The 22,309-nt window shown below is 41.4% G+C and overlaps 1 protein-coding gene across 14 annotated transcripts in view; it reads left to right on the top strand.

The window, feature by feature from the left end:
• Positions 1 to 19,279: 19,279 nt before the first annotated feature.
• The window catches only part of CD44 (CD44 molecule (Indian blood group)), an 88,463-nt gene continuing 85,433 nt past the window's right edge, over positions 19,280 to 22,309 (top strand). For 3 of the 14 annotated variants that reach the window (XM_056801952.1, XM_056801956.1, XM_056801947.1), the window contains exon 1: positions 19,282 to 19,753. In XM_056801952.1, the coding sequence (XP_056657930.1) occupies positions 19,687 to 19,753 (67 nt within the window). In that variant the 5' untranslated portion in view covers positions 19,282 to 19,686. Of the gene's footprint in view, positions 19,754 to 22,309 lie in introns of all 14 variants that reach the window. The other 11 variants (XM_056801958.1, XM_056801953.1, XM_056801948.1 and 8 more) reach the window with 5 other exon arrangements.

The following is a 22,309-nucleotide window of genomic DNA, read 5'->3' as shown; positions in this document are numbered from 1 at the left end:
CGGGAAGTAAGACTGCATTGGCAGCTAGTTACATTGCATTTTGGGTTTATATAGAGCTTTAAGCTCTCTGGACCCCCAGATCTTCTTCAGATGAGCCCCTTTCTGGGCACCTTCCTTATCTTATACTTGTGAGTCTGACTTTTTTTTGAAGAATACCCTCCTCCCCTCTACCTCTTAGAATGACTGACTTCTTCCAAGATTCAGCTGAAAAAAGTCCTTCTTCACAAGATCTTTCTTGGTCCTCCACAGGGTGCCTTCCCTTCTAAAGTTATATCTATTCTGATGGCAAGCAGCTAGATGGTGTAGTCCATAGTGCTGGAGACCTGGAATCAGGAAGACCAGTTTGAAGCTCATCTCAGACACTTAGCCACTGTGATCTTGAGACAATCCCTGAACCACTCTTTTTTTTTAAACCCTTACCTTCTGTCTTGGAGTCAATACTGTGTACTGGCTCCAAGGCAGAAGAGTGGAAAGGGCTAGGCAATGGGGATCAAGTGACTTGCCCAGGGTCACACAACTGGGTAGTGTCTGAGGCCAGATTTGAACCCAGGAGCCCTGGCTCTGTATCCACTGAGCCACCTAGCTGTACCCCCAAACCACTCTTGACTTTATTTTCCCCACTTATAAAAGAGAAGATAGTAATAGCACCATGGTTTTTGAGAATACCAAATGATAGAATACAATTTTGTACTCCTTAAAATACTATTTATATAAGTGTTAGCTGTAATATTGTTAATATTGCCTGTCTATATGTGAGACCTGGGAGATTTGACCTTATCCCTCCTGAATTTCATCTTATTTGGTTTGTCTCCATTTTTGATTAGAGTGGATAACAATCTTTTTGGATTCTGATTCTGTCATTTAACATGGTAGCCTAATTTAGTCATCTAGTGATGGGCAACTCACTATCTCTGAATTAGAAGGGATTGCAGAGGTATCTGTTACAGAACTAATCAAGAATAATGATGCTGGGGGCAGCTGGGTTGCTCAGTGGACTGAGTCAGGCCAAGAGCCGGGAGGTCCTAGGTTCAAATCTGACCTCAGACACTTCCCACCTGTGTGACCCTGGGCAAGCCACTTAGCCCCCATTTCCTAGTCGTTACCATTCTTCTGCCTTGGAGCCAATACACAGTATTGACTCCAAGACAGAAGGTAAGGGTTTAAAAAAAAAAGAACAAGAATGCTAATCTTATTATTTGGGGCAGTTAGGTGGCACAATGGATAGACCATTGGGCCTAGAGGCAGGATAGTTCTGAGTTCAAATCCAAACCCAGATCCTTCCTACTTGTGTGACTATTGTGATCTTGAGATAATAATCCCTGAAGCACTCTTTATTTTTTTAACCCTTATTTTCTGTCTTTGAATGAACACTGTGTATTGAGTCGAAGAAGAGGGATAAGGGTTAGAAAATGGGTGTTATGACTTGCTTAGGTGACATAGCTAGGGCAAATCACTTAATACTTTTTGCCTCAGTTTCCTTCTTTGGAAAAAAAGATGGAGAAGGAAGAGGCAAAAAAATTCAGTTCTTTTCCAGTATTTGAAACCTTGAAGAAGGATTAACTTTGATCAATTAGGATTTCTCTCCTTTAAAAAAGGATTTTTATTAATATCTTTTGGTCTTGTACCACCTCCATTTGTCACTGTATGTCTCCTCCTTCCCCCCTCCAGATACCTGTGCCTGAACATAAAGAACAAAAAGGAGGGGGAAACCCCAAGAGTTCATCAAAATGAATCAATACATTGAAAAAGTTCATCACTATGGAGCATGCCATGCCTATAGTCCTCACCCCTGCAAAGAGGGAGAAGTCAAAGTGACTTCTCTTGGAAGAAAAAGAGGAAATGGAGAATAATAAAAGAGTGTGGATGACAGAGACAGGGATGGAAAGGTAGAAAAAGGAAAAGCTCTAGGGAAATGGATCCAGACACATTTCATTTCTCCCCTTCTGATGATGACAATAACTAATAAAGGATGATATTTTGTGTCCTCTTTAAGGCTTTTAAGGTATTTTATATCCATTATTTCAGTTGAGCCTCACAAAATCCCTTTAAGGTAAATGCTTCAGTTATTATTATCTCCATAACACAGATGAGGAAACCAAAGCTTGGAAAAGTTAAGGCTAGTATGAGAGTCAGGGGTGAATCCCATATTACTCATAATTTCGCTATATGATGTTTCTTTCTGCACATGGGTGACCCATCCATTGGCTCAAATTTATTAAATGACTACTAAGTGTCAGACGTGTTCATAAACACAAAAGGGAGCAAACCAACCAACCAACCAACCAACCAACCAACCAACCAACCAACTAACCAACCAAACAATGAATCAACCAGCCAACCAACCAACCTTGGCTAAACTGGAAAGGAAAGGAGTAGGAGATTAGGACATTTCTATTTCATTTTTGTATTCTCATATCCTTTCCTGGATTCACTAGGACTTCTCTTTTTTCAGTTTTTTCTTCTTGAAAGGGGAAGCAGTACTTATCCTCTCAGGGCCACAGCTGAAGACAGCTGGAAGCAGGCAACTTTTGGCTCAGGTGTTCTAAGCCATTCTTTTCCCCCCAATTTCCCCCCTGGAAATCCCTTGATACTCAATGATTTCATATTTTTTCTTCTTCAAATCTCCCATCAAAATCTTCCCTCAGGAAATAGCCAGATGGACTCATTCACCCTAAAATATAAGTGACTAATATGGTCTAATATCCCTCCTAGGCTTATTTGATTAGTGGAAAGTTCATGATTTGGAATCAGAGGACTTGGGTTCAAATACAACCTTATTCATACCTATGTGACCTTGGGCATGTAATTTAACCACTACCATTAAAACTAACCATTTAAGTGCCTCATTTGTAAAATAAGGGGGTCAGAATAGATCATAGCTTCTTAACCTTTTTGGTTCATAGACCCCTTTGAAAGCCTGGTAAAGCTTATATTTTTAAATTCATGAAATAAAATATTTAGGATTACCAAGAAAAACAATTATTTTGTAATAAAGTTAATATTCCCCCATTCAAGTTCATAGAATCCAGTTTAAGAAACTCTAAAATTCTTCCCAGCCCTAAATTGCATGATGTTACTTTTATTTTGTTAAGAGACATAAGAGTGAAATTCTAAAGAGTAAAAATATCCCCATCTGCCGCTCTGATTGGAAGTGGAAGTGTTATTTTGGTGGACCTTATCTTTCCTGACTTCACACTTTACAGGTGACCTGAGCTCTTAACCCCAGATAATTTTAGGGCTCCCTAAACAACTTCCAAAACTTTAATGCAATGACTCTTTCATTTTGTGGGTTTCCCCAGACTACTAGGATCCAGCTGTAATGAAAGGGAAGGTAGAATAAGACTTTTCTTTACTATCTTCCTTTCCCAACAAGAACCAGGGTTGGTAAGATGGGGAGTCCTTTTTTGTAACTACAGGTCATTGCTGGATACTAGATATAACTCAGAGCAGAAGTGCCAAAGCTAATGCCTGGTTCCCTATACATCTGAATGCTGCTTGAACTAGATAAAAAGGTAATTGGGAAATATTTAACAAAATGAACAAAAATAAAATAAATCATAGCTAATGATTGGGGAATGGCTGAACAAATTGTGGTATATGTTGGTGATGGAATACTATTGTGCTCAAAGGAATAATGAACTGGAGGAATTCCATGGAGACTGGAACAACCTCCAGGAAGTGATTCAGAGTGAGAGGAGCAGAACCAGGAGAACATTGTACACAGAGACTGATACACTGTGGCACAATTGAATGTAATGGACTTCTCCATTAGTGGCAATGCAGTGATCCCGGACAATTCTGAGGGACTTCTGAGAAAGAAGGCTATTCAAATTCAGAGGAAAAACTGGGGAAGTAGGAACACAGAAGAAAAACAACTGATGATCACGTGGATTTATGGGAATACGATTGGGGATGCAGACTGTAAATGATCACCTTGGTACAAATATCAATAATATGGAAATAAATCTTGATCAGTGGCACATGTAAAACCCAGTGGAATTTCTTGTCAGCTACAGGAAGGGGTTTAGGGGAGGGGAGGGAAAGAACTGAATCTTGTAACCATGGGAAAATATTCTGAATTAATTAAATAAAAATTTTCAATGATAACAGCTAATGCTAGTGTGTGGTTTTCTAAGTCAACATGCAGCCTTTAGAAATTGTTACATACATCTTAGTGCCCCTATTTCTATTTGAGTCTGACTTAGACTGTCAGAGTGTTAAAGATGTTTCCAAGAGACAGAAGAGATGGTGCAAGGTCACCAAATGGGTGCTCCTTGGTGTCTGGATAAACATGCACCCATGCAGTAATTTTGCCTCTATTATCTGGCCAAAAAGTTATGTTCAAAACTGCATAGCTGAGGAGGGCAGAAAGTCGAGGTCATACACCAGGACTCGACCTGGTTAGCTCCCTTTTATCCCCAAGAATGCTTAGCTCTCTAGACCAAGCACATCACAGAATGATTGTTGCAGAGCTCAGAGGGACCTGATCCATTATCTAATCCTACGTCATTACAGATGAAGAAACTGAGACCTCAAGAGGTTGGATGGCTACTCCTAGATCACACAAGTGACAGATTCATGGACAGGGGTGTTATCACCTTCTCAGCCTTGGACAGTGTCTCCTGATAAAACTTAAATTACATAAAAATGTAACATTTTTTTGTGACAACTTGAGATTATCAGGTATTTGTGCAAGGGCATCAGAGTTGTTTTCTGTTATCTGACTGATGAAAAAGAGATTAGACCTTTTTTCTCCCTGTGTGGCTCCACAGATTAGAACTCAGATTAAATGTATAGAATTTCCAGAGGCAAGTTTCAGATCATTTGAAGGAAGGATTTCCTTCAATTTCCTAACAAGCAGGACTCTGAAAATGGAATACTTGTAGAGTAAAATACCTCAATACTGCACTAGACCTGTGACTTGAGCAACGTCAATAATCTCTCCACCAATGCTGCATTGTTGTCCATCTTCTGTGAATCTTGTCCATTCATTTCCCTTCATAAATTGGGGGGGAGGTAGTGACTAGGATGGGGGGTGTTGCTTAATGCAAAACACTTTTAAGTTTAATCTGCACCATTGACATTTTCTCCATCATTTTCTTACATCTAGATACTCCCAAAACAGTAGAGTCAACCTTGATTTTTAGGGTCTGCCAATTTCTGAGCTGTAAATGCTCAAATTTAACAATTGGCTCTTGCAAACTAGTCAGTTGGCTCTAGCACACTCTTGGCTAAGATTCTGTTACTTTTTTTAAATCCTTACCTTCCATGTTGGAACAATACTGTGTATTGGTTCCAAGGTAGAAGAGTGGTAAGGGCTAGGCAATGGGGGCTAAGGGACTTGCCACACAGCTGGGAAGTGTCAGATTGGAACCCAGGATTGTTCATATCTAGATCTCGCTCTCAATCCACTGAGCTACCCAGCTGCCCACCTTGTCACTTTATCTTGATAGCCTGAGGATGCCAAATGACCATGTGGACTGGCCATTGGTTATCCCTCAATTTTAGCACACTGCCTAGCATATTAGCTACCTAATAAATGTTTATCGATTGATTCATTCTTGCCTCTCTCAGCTAACTGATGTTACTTATTTCGTGATAGCATGGAGGAGATAACAACTGATTAAGGGGAGGTATTAATTTGCACTGACTCTAGATATTAGAGAGTGATGATTTAGGATGATGCATACAGCATGGAAAAGCATGATGAATGAAACTCGGGAATTAGATTATAAAAACATTCATTAATACTTTCTATGTGTTGAGGGCTGTTAAAGTTCTTGGAGTACAAATACAAACAAAAAGATAGTTCTGGCCCTCAAGGAGCTTATATTCTAATATAAAAGCAAAGGGAGCTTGAAGAGAGTGAGGGGAAGAAGGGAAATCTACCTCTGAAGGGAATAAGATGTAAAAGTAGTCTGGGGTAGGGGAAGCAAGGATGGAGAGTCAGGTCTAAAGATGGGACATGCTGGTCTCAGATACTTCCTCTCTGTGTGACCTTGGACAAGCCACGTAACCTCCATTGCCTAGCCCTTACTGTTTTTCCTTCTTGGAACTGAAACTTAGCATTGATCCTAATAGAGTAGATGAGGGGTATGTGTATATATATATATACATATATGTGTTAATATATAAATTATAAAATTATATTTTATAATATAAAATTTTGAGATGAAAAGACTCTCTTAGGTCTAGAAAGAATTTTAGAGGCCTTCTAGTTCAACCTGTTCATTTTATAAAGGGGAAACTGAGGCCAAAGAGGCCAGAGTCCCCCAGCTGGTAAATATCTCAGGCAGGTCCTCCTGACTCCAAGGCCATCACTCAACTACATCATGCCACAGCTGAATCAGGAATATCACCAATTGAATCTCCTGTATTGGATACCCATTGGGCTGCATGACCTCTACTGTCTTTTCCTGTTCCAAGATTCTATGACTCTGAGTCTGCATCAGGAGTCACCATAGACCTGTTTCCCTTGGATAACACAACGGCGGTCACAGGGATCATGCCAGATTACCATTTGATGATGGAGCTGATGAGGACCTGATGACAGCAGGATCTCAGTTCAGAGTTCAGCTTCCTGGAAAAGGAGGGGTTTGGGGGGGGGGAGGCAAAGGGGGTAGCAGAGGGAGATTTCTGCTGAGACAAAGAGAGGCACCCAGGCTTATGTCAGCACCCCCTGCTTAGCTCAGAAAGTCTCAGTTATTGATGACACTTACTAGGGATAAGGCCAACCAACTCTAGGAATCCATGGAGAATTTGGACATTGCCTGAGATTGTAATCTCAGCAGTTCCAGAGTTTTGTGTGGATGTGTGATTATAGGAGTAGTGCCCTCATTGCAACTGTTTTCCAACAAACTTTTAGAGATTGCCTTGGGGAGTCAGGCACCTTTCATCTGATAATTATTGTTTTTCATCACTGCTCTAAGTGATTTTTTATGGCATTATATCCTCCTCTAGCAAAGACAGTGGTTAGCATTGGTCTGGACTGATATTTTATTTGTTTATTTATTTACTTAACTCCATACCTTTCACCTTAGAATAAATCCTTGGTTTTGGTTCCAAGGCAGAAGAGTAGAAAGGTCTAGGCAATGGGGGTTAAGTGACTTGCCCAGGGTCACACAACTGGGAAGTGCCTGAGGCCAGATTTGAACCTAGGACCTCCCATCTCTATGCATGACTCTCAATCCACTGAGCCACCCAGCTGCCCCTGGACTGATATTTTAAATGTAATGTTGATTCATTCAACAAATGTTTAAGTACCATCTGGGACAGAGCACTGTGCTAGGCACTGGAGCAAAAAGGCAAGGTTTAGTCTAAATGCAATTCCTGGCCTCATAGAGGATACAATTAATCATTCATTTAATCAATCAATTGTTAAATGCATGGGTGTGCTGGTACATCTTTAACAACTGGTTCTGGGGAGGGAGAAAGGGAGGACAAGAATGATATGCCCAATAGATTTTATAATTCATTCTACATTACTAGCATTCCCCACTGCTCATCACTTTCTTGAGTTCATTCAATCAACAAAACAATAAATCAATCTTTTGACTTGCAGCATTTGCCAATTTCTGACATGTAGATGATCACACTAGAAATTTAACAATCAGCTCCCAGAGCAAGGTTCCAAAATACCCCTGGAGGACCTACTATGTGCTGAGCACTGGGCTAGACCTTGAAGATACAAATTCAAAGAATGAAATAATCTCTCCTTTCGGAAAGCTTCCATTCAGTGAGGGAAGACAGCATAGAATACGTATGTATGTAATTACAAAATAAATCTATAAAACATCAACATCTCTAAACTCTGCCTTGCCACCCCCGTCCCTTCTACAACATAGCACATATTTCTTTTCTTCCTCCCTGCCATAGTCACCCCCATTTAACATAGCCACCATCCTTATTTGGGTCCTCATCAAGAAATGTTGGGTGGGTTCTGATTGCTCCACCAACTAGCCATTCTCCATCTCTCTCCCTCTTTCCTAAGAAACAACAATATTGAAATTAGGTCAGTTAATAATCCTAAAATGGTCTCCAAGAGTTCAGTGAAAGGAAGAATCAATCCAAACAGCAAACCCCATTGTTGCTTATTTTCAGAAATCTCCAGCCCTACCTCCACCCCAAATCTTCAGCAACCACCACCCTAATTGGTCAGCAGCCATCAACCTGGAGGCAAGACCTTCCACCAACAACAAGATGGCGGCTTCCTGAAGGCTCGGATGATGATTAGCTTTTTTAGAAATATTTTTAAAATAAGATATGTGGTTTTTTAGATATAATAATGCTATTGCACTCCTAATAAACTAGTGTAAACAGAATTTTTATAGGTTCAGTACTGAGAAAGCTCCAAATCCATGAATTGAATTAAATAGCTGTTTTCTGCTCCTCTTGACCTAGCAGTTTCCTATTCAGAAGGGTCCAGAATTAAATGACCTGAAGCTTCTCATGGGAACGACTCTTGAGTCAAGTCAAGTGAATGAGGCCAACCCTGAGTCAAAAGTCCAGAGATCTTCCAGCTCTCTGAAAATAAGAAATTATAGCAGGCTCAAAACTGAACTCAGAATCTTCCTCTCATTTGCCCCATTCCTGATTTTGCTTGCTGAAGTGCTAAATAAATACACATTGATTGGTTGATTCTGTACCCAGAATCCCTCTCTTCTGTAATAAAAAGATGAAGTTGAATTTGCTCAACTCTAATCCCTGGCCAGGTTGGAGCATAATTATGCTGGGTTCAGTTCTACCTTGGGCAAAATAAACTGTGTCCATCTCCACCCTTGGTGATGGATGATGCCTCATTGTGGTAGGCTGTTTGGGTGGGTACCTCTTCAGCTCTGATGCTCTTGTGGTACAAATCAAGCCTTGGTTTCCTTCGATAGAATGTAAGTTCCTTGAGGGCAGGGGCTTTTATGTGTATATCCTTAGCACATAAACAGTGTTTGAGACTCAATACTTACTTAATGCTTGTTACCCAATTGCTTGGACCCTTGACAGACTGGGTACCAGCTTCCCTACCTTGTTCCCAGCCAACCCTAGTGTCTGATCCTTCTGAAGGAGCTCAGCTCTGGGCAATTTATCCTGACCCTAAGAACCACACCCTGAGAGACCAAAGCGGGCACCATGAAAGCCTTCTAGCTGCGCCACACCTCTGGTCCCATCCTTGGACTAAAGGGATGGTTTTCTTTTTTAATTGATGTCTTTTGTTTGTATGTGCTTTCATTTCCCAGTACTTCCCTTCCCCTTCCCTATCCACTGAGCCACCCTCTATAGGGAAGATTTTCAAAGGAGAAGGTAGAAAGCAAACAAAACATTAACCCTGTCTGGCAATCTTTTCAATTACCCAACACAATGCCTGGCACATAGGAGGTGCTTTTAAATATGTGTTGATCAATTGATCCCATACCCATAGTTCCCCACTTCTGTAATAAAGAGAGGAAGCCGCATTTTCTCAGCTTTATACCTTGACCACGTTTGTTGATCATAATTACTCTGGGTTTATTTTTGGCTTTTTGTTCTTTATTTATTTGTTGTGGTCATTATATAATTTTTTTCTCTATTTCTGTTTACTTGAAGGAGAAATTGTTAATATAGACATGGGTGCCTGAAAATAGTGCTTTCCCTTTATTCATTCACTCTTTTTAAAAAGTATTCTTACCTTTTGTCTTAGAATCAGTATTATGTATTGGTTCCACGGCAGTAGTGAGGTAAGGGCTAGGCAATGAGGTTTAAGTGACTTGCCCAGGGTCACACAGCTAGACAATATCTGAGCTCAGATTTGGTGGTATCAATCCACTGAGCCACTGAGCTGCCCCTTCCCTCTTTCATTTTTTAACTCCTTCCCCAATTCCTATTATTTAATCATTCTCATGGAATTCTCCTTTATACTAGATAGATACTTCAATTCAACATTACTAGGGAAACTAGCCTATTTCTTATTCTGAAATACTGCAAATTCTAAATTGGTGGGGTCCCCAGTGACCTAGATTAGATCCCAGGAAAGGAAAATATCTTTGGAATTCTTCAGGGGGAAAGGGAAAGGAACAAAGAGAATCCACATTCTTGGTGGGTCATTCAATGTCCCAGGGCAAGTGTCCAATCCAACATTTATTATTTCTAGAACATTATAGATGTCCCCAGACCTTTTGAGGCTATTTCCCAAAATATTTCTATGAGGTTACTAAGCATCCCACATGAATAATCGAAGAAGCAGAAGAGCACTGGGTGAGGAGTCAGAGAACTTGAATCCAGCTTCCAAGTCTCCTAAGTATTATCTGCATGACCTTGGACAAATAAGTTCCTCTCTCCAGGCCTCAGTTTCCTCATCAGTAAAATGAGGCACGGGATGAGCTCGAAGATGCCTTCCAGCTCTAAGACCTGTGATCATTTCACTGCTTGGAAAACCACAGCCTAAAGGTCAAGTGACTTGTTCAAGTGGGAGGAACAGGTGGATGGACTCGTAGAACCTGCCTTCCCAGGCTCCAGCCCAGTCCAGGGAACGGCTAAGGCTGCACAGGCTAGCGGAGTCTTCAAAGGCAAAGCTTCCCTGCTCCCTTTAACAATTCAGTGGAACTCAACAAACCTTTGGGAAGGGCTTACTATGTGCCAGACACTGTGCTAGGCACTTGGGGGGGGGGGATCCAGAGGCAAAAACAAGCATTCCAGACCCTAACGAAACTCTTTCTGTTAGGGGGAATTATAGCATGTACTAAGAGAAATGAAAATAAAGAATATCCAAGTCATTTCAAGGAGAGAGCAGTTGTGAGGAGTCAGGGTGGGGACCAGAAAAAGCCTGATCTCACAGGATGGGAGTCCCCAGCTGTATTCAGAGGTTTTCTTAAGAGGTGGAAATGAGCTCAATAGATACAGAAAAAAAAAAAACTTTTGACAAAATAAAACTCCCTTTCCTATTAAAAATACTAGCACTGGTGAGATGGGGACAGTTGGGTAGCTCAGTGAATTGAGAGTCAGGCCCAGAGATGGGAGGTCCTGGGTTCAAATCTAACCTCAGGTACTTTCTAGCTGCATGACCCTGGGTGAGTCACTTAACCCCATTGCTTAGCCTTTACCACCCTTCTGCCTTGGAACCAATACACAGAATTGATTCCAATATGAAAGGTAAGCATTTAAAAAAATTGCTAGCAAAATAACAAGGTCACTCAATGGATAGAGAGCCAAGCTTAGAAACAGAAGGGCCTGCATTTAAATCTGCCCACAGGCACTTCCTAGCTATGTGACTCTGGATAAGTCACTTAACCCAATTGCCTTGCTTCTCTTCTGCTGTGGAACCAATATTTACTATTTATTCTAAGATAGGAGATGAGTTTTTTTAAAAAGCATACTAAAGAATACTAGAATAATGAGCACTTTCCTTAAAATGATAGTTAGGATCTACTTAACACCTTCAGGAAACAAGATCAATAATGGGGATAAGCTTAAAGCTTCCCGATAAAATCAAGAGTGTAGTCACCACTATGATTCATTACTATATTAGAAATACTAGCTATAGCAAGGAGAGAAGAAAAAAATTGAAGGAATTAGAATAGACAATGAGGAAATAGAGTTATTGCTCTTTGTAGATGAGATGATAGTATTCTTAGAGAATCTTAAAAAATCAACCCAAAAAGCTACTAAAAAACCCCAACAACTTTAGTAAAATTGCAGGATATAAAATAAAGCCACATAAATCATCAGTATTTCTATAAACTCCCCCAAAAGTTCAACAGCAAGAGATGGAAAGAGAAATTCTATTTAAAATAACGATACACCATATAAAATGTCTGGGGCTCTAACTGCCAAGACAAACTCAGAAATTATGTGAATAACACAATTATAAAACACTTTTTACACAAATAAAGTCAGATATAAATATTTAGAAAAAACATTAATTGCTCATGGATAGGCTGAGCCAATATAATAAAAAATGATATTCTATCTAAATTAATTTACCTATTCAGTGCCATACTAATTGAAATACACACAAAATTTTTCATAGAACTAGGGAAAAATAAAACAAATTACTTGGAAGAGCAAAAGGTCAAGAATATCAAGGGAATTAATGGAAAAAAATTGAAAGAGATAGTTTAGCCATATCAAACATTGATATAATAAATATAATAAAGAAGTAATCATCAAAACAATCTGATACTGTCTAAGAACTAGACTAATGAATCAGTAGAATAGATTAGATATACAATACATAATAATAAATGACCATGATAACCTAGTGTGTTTGATAAACTCAAAGATCTGAGCTTTTTGAAGAAGAATTCATTATCTGGCAAAAATTTTTTGGAAAACTGGGAAACAATATGGCAGAAGTTAGGCAAAGGCTAATATCTCACACCATACACCAAGATAAAGTCAAAATGGATACGTGATTTGGGGGTGGGGTGGGGGTGGAAAGGATGACATCTGTCACTTCTCAAGAAATTTACAGTATATCTAGGGAGACAACAAACAAACCATGGCATAGAGAATGGAACTGTAATTTAATTGGCATGGGGAACTCCTAAGTAAGGAAACTCCCTTTACTTTTCCTTCAATTTATACTCTTAGGGACCTGTTGAAACAAATGACTTACCTAGGGTCATACTGCCAGTAAGTGTCAGAAATAAGATTTTGAAATCAAGCCTTCCTGGTTTTGAGTCCAGCTCTCCATCCTTTATGCCACATGGCCCCTCTGTAAGCATATGTATATATGTTGAACTTGCCTAGACATAGCTAAGTATGAATCCTCCAGAAGCAGGAACTAAATTCATCTTTTCTTGACTCCACGTCCAGGACTCAACCAAATGTGCCACCTTGCAGTCGCTGCAGAATGACATGAACCTTCTTGTTTCCTACAGCATCAAATAATTTAGTTTTGTCACTGAGAGATATAATTCTTCCCAATTAGCTTGAATTAACTGAATTTGACTATATTTTCTTCAGAGCTGACCTTCTGTAATTCCCCTTCAATAATTATAATGTTGAATTATAATTCAATAATTGAGAATAAATCAGTATCTGTGGCTAATTGGTAGAATTTAGTCTCTCCTAAGAATTATTTTGACTCAATTATTTTGGCAAGAGTTCATTTTAGTTTTTGTAAAAAGGAATAAGAGAGTATTCTTTTTAAATTACCACATATGTGTATATTATGTGAATATATATCTCTGTAGGAATATGTCTAATTATACATATATATGCATAATGGAATATATTCATTATATATATGTATGTTTCCCAAAGCTTATGACATTAAGCACTTCTTCCTCTGAAAGCTCACTGTTGGGGGCAGCTGTGTGGCTCAGTGAATGGACTTAGAGACAGGAGGTCCTGGATTCAAATCTGATCTCAGACACTTACTAACTGTGTGACCCTGGGCAAGTCACTTAATCTCCATTGCCTAGCCCTTGCTGCTCTTCTGCCTTGATGGAAGGTAAGGGTTAAAAAAAAAAAAGAAAGCTCACTCTAATTTGCTCTACAAATATTCACATATATACACAAATATTTATATATATATATATATATGTGTGTGTGTGTATACATATAAAATATGTGTATATACAATAGAACCTATTTTATGCAAACTCAACACATGCAAATTCAGAACTACGCTCTTGGCAATTTTCAAAAATAAAGGCAGAAAAATTGAAGAATTTTCATTACACTCTGAATCTAGGCCATTTTCCCAAGTGGCATAAATGCTCACGGCAGTTTGTCCAATCTCACTTGTTCTCCTTCTGAAAAGTGTTAGTGTGAGGCATGACATTGTTGGGGATAAATATTAGCTCCCGTATCAGCTTTTGTCCAGAGTTCTCATTTGTAACAAGTCTCATCTGAGTCAGAGTAGCACTCTCTTTGTTTCCTTGATGCTATTTTGTTATTAATAACAGCCCCAGAGTACAAAGGTAATGATGCTTTAATGCTCTCCATATCCAGAGAAAGAACTGTGGGAGCAGAAATGCAGAAGAAAAACAACTGCTTGATCACATGGGTTGATGGGGATATGACTGGGGATGTAGACTCTAAATGATCACCCTGGTGCAATTATCAATGATAGGGAAATAGGTCTTGATCAGTGACACATGTAAAATCCAGTGGAACTGCTTGTCAGCTACAGGAGGGGGTTTAGGGGAGGGAGAAGGAAAGAACATGAATCTTGTAACCATGGAAAAATATTCTGAATTAATTAAATTTAAATTTTCAATTGAAAACAAAAACAAAAACAAAGGTAGTAATGCTGGTAGCTCTGAGAAGCAGAAGAAAAGTCATCAAGTGCCTAGGCATGTTCATAGAAGAAATATTTATTGAATAATGGGATTTGCTATTATGCACAATTTTCAGCTTATGTGAGGATCTTGGAACATATTGGTTGTGTAAAATGAGGTCCTACTGTATGTATGTGTTTATATATTTATATTCATATATATAAAATATGTAAACACACACACACATATCTCATTTTGTTAAACATGCTTTGGTTGCAGACAAAGCTAAGCAGTAAAAGAGCCATGATGCCCCCTCACTCACACCATTACCAGAGGAATTCGATTCAATGTGAACCCATTCTAGATCCTCAATTTTGAGCTGGAAAAGGTCTCAGGAATCATCTAGGCCAATCTTCTCATTTTACAGATAGTAATAAGTGAATAGCCCAACCTTAAGATCACAAAGCTAGCAAGAGCAAAATTATCATTTGAACCCAAGTCTTCTTACTTGGGTTTTTGCTTTTTTTTTTTTTAAACCCTGACCTTCCATCTTAGAATTGATATTGGTTCCACAACAGAAGAGTGGTAAGGGTTGGCAGTGGAGGTTAATTGACTTGCCCAGGGTCACACAGCTAGGAAGTATCTGAGGTCAAATTTGAATCCAGGACCTCCAGTCTCTAGGTCTAACTCTCAATCTACTGAGCTACCTAGCTGCCCACTACCCAGGAATTTTTCAGTAGTACCATACATCTTCCTCCCTATGAATCCCCTAAAAATGATCATGGGTTAGTTTAGCACAATTGAGCTCATGAAATTGTCATTGATCTGGATGATTGCTCCCCAAAGAATATACTATTAGCAATCCTTACTGAGAATGCTCACAGTTGTTCACTTTGCATGCCTGGATTTTACACTTTAGTGCTTAAATTGGTGAGTTGAGCTAAATGACTATGATTTGCTTACTCCAAGATGCATCCCAGATCTGATTCAACAGCAAAGCGAGAGATGGGAGCGAAGCTAGATTGTCTCATTTAATTAGTTTGTGGCTATGTATTTATCAATCTGGGCTCCTCCCATTTAGCACAGAGCTACAACTAGCCATTTTGGTGCCCTAGAAAAATTCATTGAAGGATTAGGGTCAGGGGTAGATTGAGAGGAGACTTTGCCCTTGCTAGATGAAATCATGCTGGGTCTTCCAGACTCCCAGTGCATTGTTCTATCCATTACACCTCACAACTCCTTGAACTCTGCTGCTTGCTCAGAGAAGGGGGTGCCCAGAGTCAGTCTAGAGAGTCAGGGCAACTGTAAGGAATGGAATTATGTTGGAAAGGTGCTTCAGAAAGAAAGTCCCCTCCTTCCTACCTTCTGATGTCAGCCCCCTGGAGCAAAGCTCTGGTTGAACCACTCTGTTACTGCTCATCCGCAGGTCTCAGGACTGATTTCTCTCCAGCTCCAGCCTCTGCCTAATAGTATTATATATGGATTATTTAGAGTAAAAAAATGTTATTCATTACTGAACAATCTTCTTTAGAGACCCAAATTAGGCAAAATCAAGCCCTTATATGTGAACAATGTCCCAAGAGTATTGTAAGATTCCTGAGCCAGATGTTGCTAACTCCAGTCTAAATGCAATCAGTAAATAACTGCCTTACACTCCAAAATTCTCCCAGAATGGATAGTGTTCCCAATTCTATTTCTGTGCACCAATTTTAAAAATTCCAACAAAATAACCCTTACCTTCCATCTTAGAATCAATCAATCTAAGGCAAAGAAGAGCCGAAGAGGGCTAAACAATGGGGGTTGTGACTTGCCCATCTGGGAAGTTTCTGAGGTCAAATTTGAACCCACAACTTCTCATCTCTAGATCTGGCTCTCGATCCATTGAATTGTGTACCAACTTTTTAGTAGTTTTTTTTTTTTTGCCATGCAAAATGTTCGTCTGAACATCACTTCCATCTTATCGATTCCATTTCAATCTGATCCAACAGTTGCACCATGCTCTTGACTCTATTGCTTTTACTGACTGAGATCTCAACCATTATTCATTTATTACAAACCATTTATTAGTTATCTTCTATCTGCAGGACATTGGGCTAGATGTCAGTGAATGGGGGCATATAAAAGAAATATGCAAACATTTTTAATCCATAATCCCTGCCCTAATAGAGTTTATAGTCTGGTCCAGGGATCTGGTACATATGCAAATGACCATAATACAAAATAATTCAGCCCAATTCAGGGAGGCACTGTTTGGTGGGTGGGGGGGTGGAAGGTGGAATAGGGGACTTATAGTCAGAAGAACATGACTCAATAGCCAGATCCACCAGATAGAAACTGTGTGACTCTGAGACTCCATTATCTGGAGCCATTTCCCCTTTTCAGACTTCATGTATTCTATAGAATATATATTTATATAGACTATATTTAATATATTCTAAGTGTATAAATCACTTCAACTTTCTGGGTCTTGGTTTATTCACTTAAAAACGAGGGGGTTCACCTAGAGGATCTCTAAGGAGTCTTTTAGTTCTAAGTGTATGATTACATGATCCCAATAGGGATATGTGCAATGTGAGGTCTAATGGAGAAGTGGAAAAGAATGAAGGAATGCTTCCTGGAGGAGGTAGCATTTGAGATGGATCTTAAAGAGATAAGAAGTAGGAATTTTAAAAATTCTAATTCATGATGTTTGGACTAACCATGCCATGTCCAAGAATTCAAATATATAAGAACAATGGAAAGATGGACAAGGTAAGCCCAAAGCAAAAACAATGACAATCACAAAGACTTATTATGGGTGGGAATTCAACAATGAGCTGAGGGCAGAGACTCTAGGAGTTGTTTTAGTCATGTCTGATTCTTCTTGACCCCATTTGGGGCTTTATTGGCAGAGATATTGAAGCTGTTTCCCATTTTTTACAGATGAGGAAACTGAGACAAACAGGGTTTGTGAATTTCCCAGGGTCACATAGGTAGCTCATCATTCCCTTCACCAGCTTATTTTACAGATAAGGAAACTGAGACAAACAGGGTGAAGGGACTTGTCCGGAGTCATATAGCTAGGAAGTATCTGAGATCAGATTTGAACTCAGGTCTCCTGATTCCAGACCAGATGTTCTATCCCCAATGCCACCCAACTGCCCCTGCTCTTGGAGTATGGAAGAATATAATGGAAGACTGGGAATCTTGGGGGCACATAAATATTCTGGCAGGAGGGTAAGTAGTACTTATAAATTCCTACTTTGCATATAGAATATGGAATGGAGGAGAGGTAATATAAAAGAAGTCTGGAAAGATGGTCAGATGGAATCAGATTATAGTCCTGAACAAGAGAGAATTAAAGCTTATTATACTGTAGCCAACAGGGATACACTGAGTACTTTTGAGCAAGGGAGTGACTCGCCTCTATGGAAAGTTAATGTGATAGTGGAATTAAGGGCATTTTAGAGAGAAAAGAGAGTGGAGATAGGATGATCCCCAGGAGTCTATAGCTCTATTCCAGACTGGTAGAGATTAGGGCTTTAGCAGAGTTTTAATCATGTCCCACGACTAGCAGCTGGGTAGCTCAGTGGATAGAGAGCCACCCCTAGGGATGAAAGATCCTGGGTTCAAATTGGACTTCAGATACTTCCTAGCTGTGTGATCTTGGGCAAGTCACTCCACCCCACACTGCCTAGCCCTTACCACTCTACTGCTTTGGAATCCACATTCAGTATTAATTCTAAGACAGTGGAAAAGAACTTAAAAAAAAAAAGCCAAAAGACAGCATGGGATGCTCCAGTCCCTTATTCCAGTACTATAGAGTATCTGGGAAATAGGTAGAATTTAAGTTTCTTGAGTTCAGAGACTTCTTTCCAGTTTTCCTTGTATTGCCCATGTCTAACAGGGTCTTGCATACAGTAAAAACTTAATAAGTGCTCATGGTCTTGAAGAGAACTGAATTGAGCTACTGTTTATTCCCTTTGGAAAGCTGTTCATTATCTCTGGACCCCTCCTAGTCCCATGCTGGAAATACAACTTGGCCAGGTATCCACTGTCAGCCTCATGGTCAGTCATCACTGCTCCCAGTGGTCTAGACTAGATGGGAAGGAGAGGACCACAAAGACCATATGGATGCCATTACTTTTTTCTGTTTTGGGGAGGGATGTGAGGAGATTGAGGATAGCTTGGTGGCACAGTAGATGATAGAGTGCTGGGCCTGGAGTTGGGAAGATCTGAGTTCAAGTCCAATCTCAGACACATACTAGTTATATGACTCTGGGCAAGTCACTTTACTCCGTCTGCCTCAGTTTCCTCATATGTCAAATGAACTGGAGAAAGAAATGTCAAACTACATGTGTGACTCTGGGCAAGTCTGTTCATCTTGTTTGTCTGTTTCCTCATCTGTCAAATGAGCTGAAGAAGGAAATGAAGAGCTATATGTGTGACCCTGGGAAAGTTACTTCATCCTGTTTGCCTCAGTTTCCTCAACTATAAGATGAAGGAAATGTCAAACTATATGTATGACTCTGGACAAGTCACTGAACCCTGTTTGCCTCAGTTTTCTCATCTGCCAAATGAGCTGGAGAAGGAAATAGCAAACTACTCTAGGATCTTTGACAAGAAAGTTTTGGGGTCACAAAGAGCCAGACATGACTGAAAAACAACTGAACAACAAATCAGTGGAGGTGTGTGAGCTCTTTCCGTTGGTGGGAGGGGGGCTTCCCCTTTTGGAAGAAATAAATGGAATTGTAATTGCTACCTGCCACTTGGCACCTAGACTGTGGATCTTGAAAGCAGAACAGCAGTTCATGAATGGACACTGAGGCAGGAATTAGAGGACCTGTTTTGGAACCCTGGCTCTGCTCCTTGCTGGAGGTGTGGTCTTGGACAAGGCATTCAATCTCCCTAGACCTCAGTTTCCTCATCTGTAAAACAGAGGGGGTGGATTAGATGGCTTCTTAGGACAGTCAGAAAGAACTTTGGGGAATGAGGTCTGGGTTGCTGCAAAAGCTGGAAGGAGAAGGGAGAGATCTCTGCTCCTCAGCTATTTGTAGGTCTTCTTCATTCAGTTCTAATATAACTGTCTGGCAGCCTTGGGAGAGAGGATTGATAAGGAAGCCAGACCACCCTCCCAGCCGAGAGCATTGACGGGAACCCTGCCATCTGCTCTTTGCCATCACTGGTCCTGATTTACAATCTCATTATACTTTAAAGCAAGCAAGCAAGCAAGCAAGCAAACGCACAACAGGAGCTAAACAAAAGAGTGCTGGTGCCTCCTTAAGCGTACCCCTGGCAGGCTGCTTGCTTAATCATACAACTGCCCTTCAGCTATCCACACTGGGTGTGCCCTCACGCTTATGTCCCTCCTTCAAAACTGCGAGCAAACTTCCGAGACTCTCTCACTCCTGGACCGACTCATCAGACTTGGACGTGCCTTTGTCTTAAAAGCTCCGGCTGGGGAAACTCGGAGTTTGTTTAGAGAGGAAGAGAGAGAACCAACCCAGGACAGACAATGGACAGCTTGTGGACTCGGGCAATTTGGGGATTACTCTTGGTGCAGCTGAGCCTGGCCCAGATCGGTGAGTGGATTCTGAATGAAAAAACAAAACAAAACAAAAACTTTATTTTTTTTTGGGTGTTCATTCAGTGCGGATGGATTGTGCCTTGGAGGAGCGGGGCTGCTAGCTGAGGCTGCTGTTAGCGTAGGGACACAGGGGGTTCTTCGCTTCGGCCGCTCACCTCTCCCGGTCTGCCTTACTCCCTTCCACCCTGTTCTCACCTCTATCCATCACCCAGCTGCCTACCCCCGATTGTCTTTGCCTCAAGTTTAGTCCTTTGTTAATGAACTGTGAGAATGGAGAAGTCAGAAGGCTTCCGTGTTCGGCTCCTCTGAATGTGAGTGAATAAAAGGGACGGAGAGCCAAAAAAGTTGAGAGTTTGAGCTCCCTTGTTTCAAATTTTCTGTTGAAAAGAATGAAAGAATGCTCATTCTCTCTCTCTCTCTCTCTCTCTCTCTCTCTCTCTCTCTCTCTCTCTCTCTCTCTCTCTCTCTCTCTCTCTCTCTCTCTCTCTCTCTCTCTCTCCCCTCTCTCTCTTTCCCCTTCCCTTCTTTTTTTTTTGGTCCCCTTTCGTCTTTTTAAAGTTTGCCTTCAAGGCTTTGGGAAATACGGAGCGGTCCCAAGCCTTGGGCATCACCTCATCCCCTGTACACTCAGACCACATGGTGTCATAGAACTGACTAACTGTCCTCGTGGATCCCCTAGCCTGCTCAGAGTTGAGTAAGAAGCCCATTGCTCGGGCTGGGCAGGGCTGGGCAGGGCTGGGCAGGGCTGGGCTGCAGTAGCAGGCTCAGATATGCCTAGGGCAGAAGAAGCTCTAAGTAGTTTTCAGAGAGCCCAATTGAAGACTCCCCATGAAGTTTTCCCTGCCTGCTCAAACCCCGACTCATCTTACCTGTCCGAGAATTACTAAAGGGTTTTTTTTCCTTTTCCTACAACACTCCATTGTCTTGTCCTGCTCTAACTAGATCATAGCTTTCAGATTAGGAAGGCAGGTGGAATATTGGCCCCTAGAATTAGGGCTATGGAGGTTTCTGGAGGCATCAACCCCTCATTTTACACAAATGGAAACGGAGGCTCAGTTAAAGTCATAGATTAAAAATAGGAAGGGACCTTAGATGTCTTGGAACCCAGGCTCTCATCTTACAGAAGTGGAAACAGAGGCTCAGAGAGTTAAGTGACTTGAACCTGTATCCTCTGAGTTCTTTCTTCTTGACTTCCTCTCTCACCACCAACACGCACAAAGAGCACACTTTTATTACCTGTTCAGTGGAGAAAGAGCTTCCTTTGCTCATCCTGTATAGAATGGGGGCCCCTCAAGGGCTTTTTGAGTCTGTGGCTTCAGCCGCCCCCCCCTCCCCCATAGAGTAGGTACTTAATACATGCTTACTGAATTGACTTAGGCTGGGCACCCCTGGCTGCTTAACCATTTTGGTTTCCTCCTGGGAGAAATGAGAACCAAAGCCTGAGACCCAGGAAAGGTGTCTGTGAGGAAGCTGAGGGCGCTGGGGAGGGATGGGAGAGCAGGCGGTGGTAAATCATTCTTGCCAGCAGTCCAGGTTCTAGGGCTTGCTGAAATCTGCTCCCCATTCCCTTCCCTTCCCTTCCCTTCCCCCACCCCCTTAGCTGCCTCCAAACCTGGGCTTTTACAAGCTCAAAGTGAGCTTCAGCAGAGTGAGTGTTTGCGGGAAACTGGAAACAGCTCTGCTGCCTCTTCCCGGGCTCCCCAGGAATAGAAATGGATGGGGGGAAGGGGTGGGAGCAGACAATCGATTCCATCGCTGCAGCCTGCCAGCCCTGGGAGGGTCCATGGCAGTCCCTGGTACACTCACTGTTCCAGGGCTGCCCTTTGGGGCTGTCCCACTTTCCTGGCCACATCTATGGGGCAGTGAGCAGTGGAGAAGCCCGGGGCCTCTTGGGCATGAGGAAGGGCTCAGCTTTGGGGTGGCCATTGGGGAGCCCTGGGACATGGGCTAGGGCAGGGGCAGCCTTAGCTTTGGTCTGGAGGAGGGCCCTAGAGCCTGGGCAGGGAAGGTAGGCACTGGAGGTGGGGTTCCTCCCCCAGGACGGCTTTTCTTTGTCTCTCCTGGCATCAGGGGATAATTACAGAGCCCACTGGCTTATCGCTAGCTAAATTAATTTCCCCTTTCAAGAAGTGCCAACAATGTCATTAAACATAGCCCAGCTGAGGATTCAGTTCAACCCAATTCCAGGAGTATTTAGTAAAGCCCAGCCCAGCTCTGGGCTTCACTGTGGGCAGTCGAAAGTAGAGTGGTTCCAGCATCTGCCCCTGGAAATTGCAGGTAGCCTGGCACTGGGTGGGCACGAGAGAGAGATCTGAGTTCAAACGTTACCAGTGGGGTAACCCTTAGCCTTGTGGGGCCTCCAATGAATGAAATGAAAGTTGCCGGGCTTGGGGACCTTTGCCATGCTTTCCAGGGCTCCATCTTTGATTCTCATGTCACCCATGAGGAAACCAACGTGGTTAAGCAGCAAGGTGTGCCCAAGGCCACAGAGAGAAAGAGGAGCAGATCCAGGACCTCTGGTCAGATCCAGAGGCCTTTCTGTTATAAAAAA

The sequence above is a fragment of the Monodelphis domestica genome, chromosome 6 (assembly GCF_027887165.1).
Source record: "Monodelphis domestica isolate mMonDom1 chromosome 6, mMonDom1.pri, whole genome shotgun sequence".
Classification (NCBI taxonomy): domain Eukaryota; kingdom Metazoa; phylum Chordata; class Mammalia; order Didelphimorphia; family Didelphidae; genus Monodelphis; species Monodelphis domestica.
Note: the sequence above shows the minus strand (reverse complement) of the source record. Positions and strands in the feature narration are given on the sequence as shown.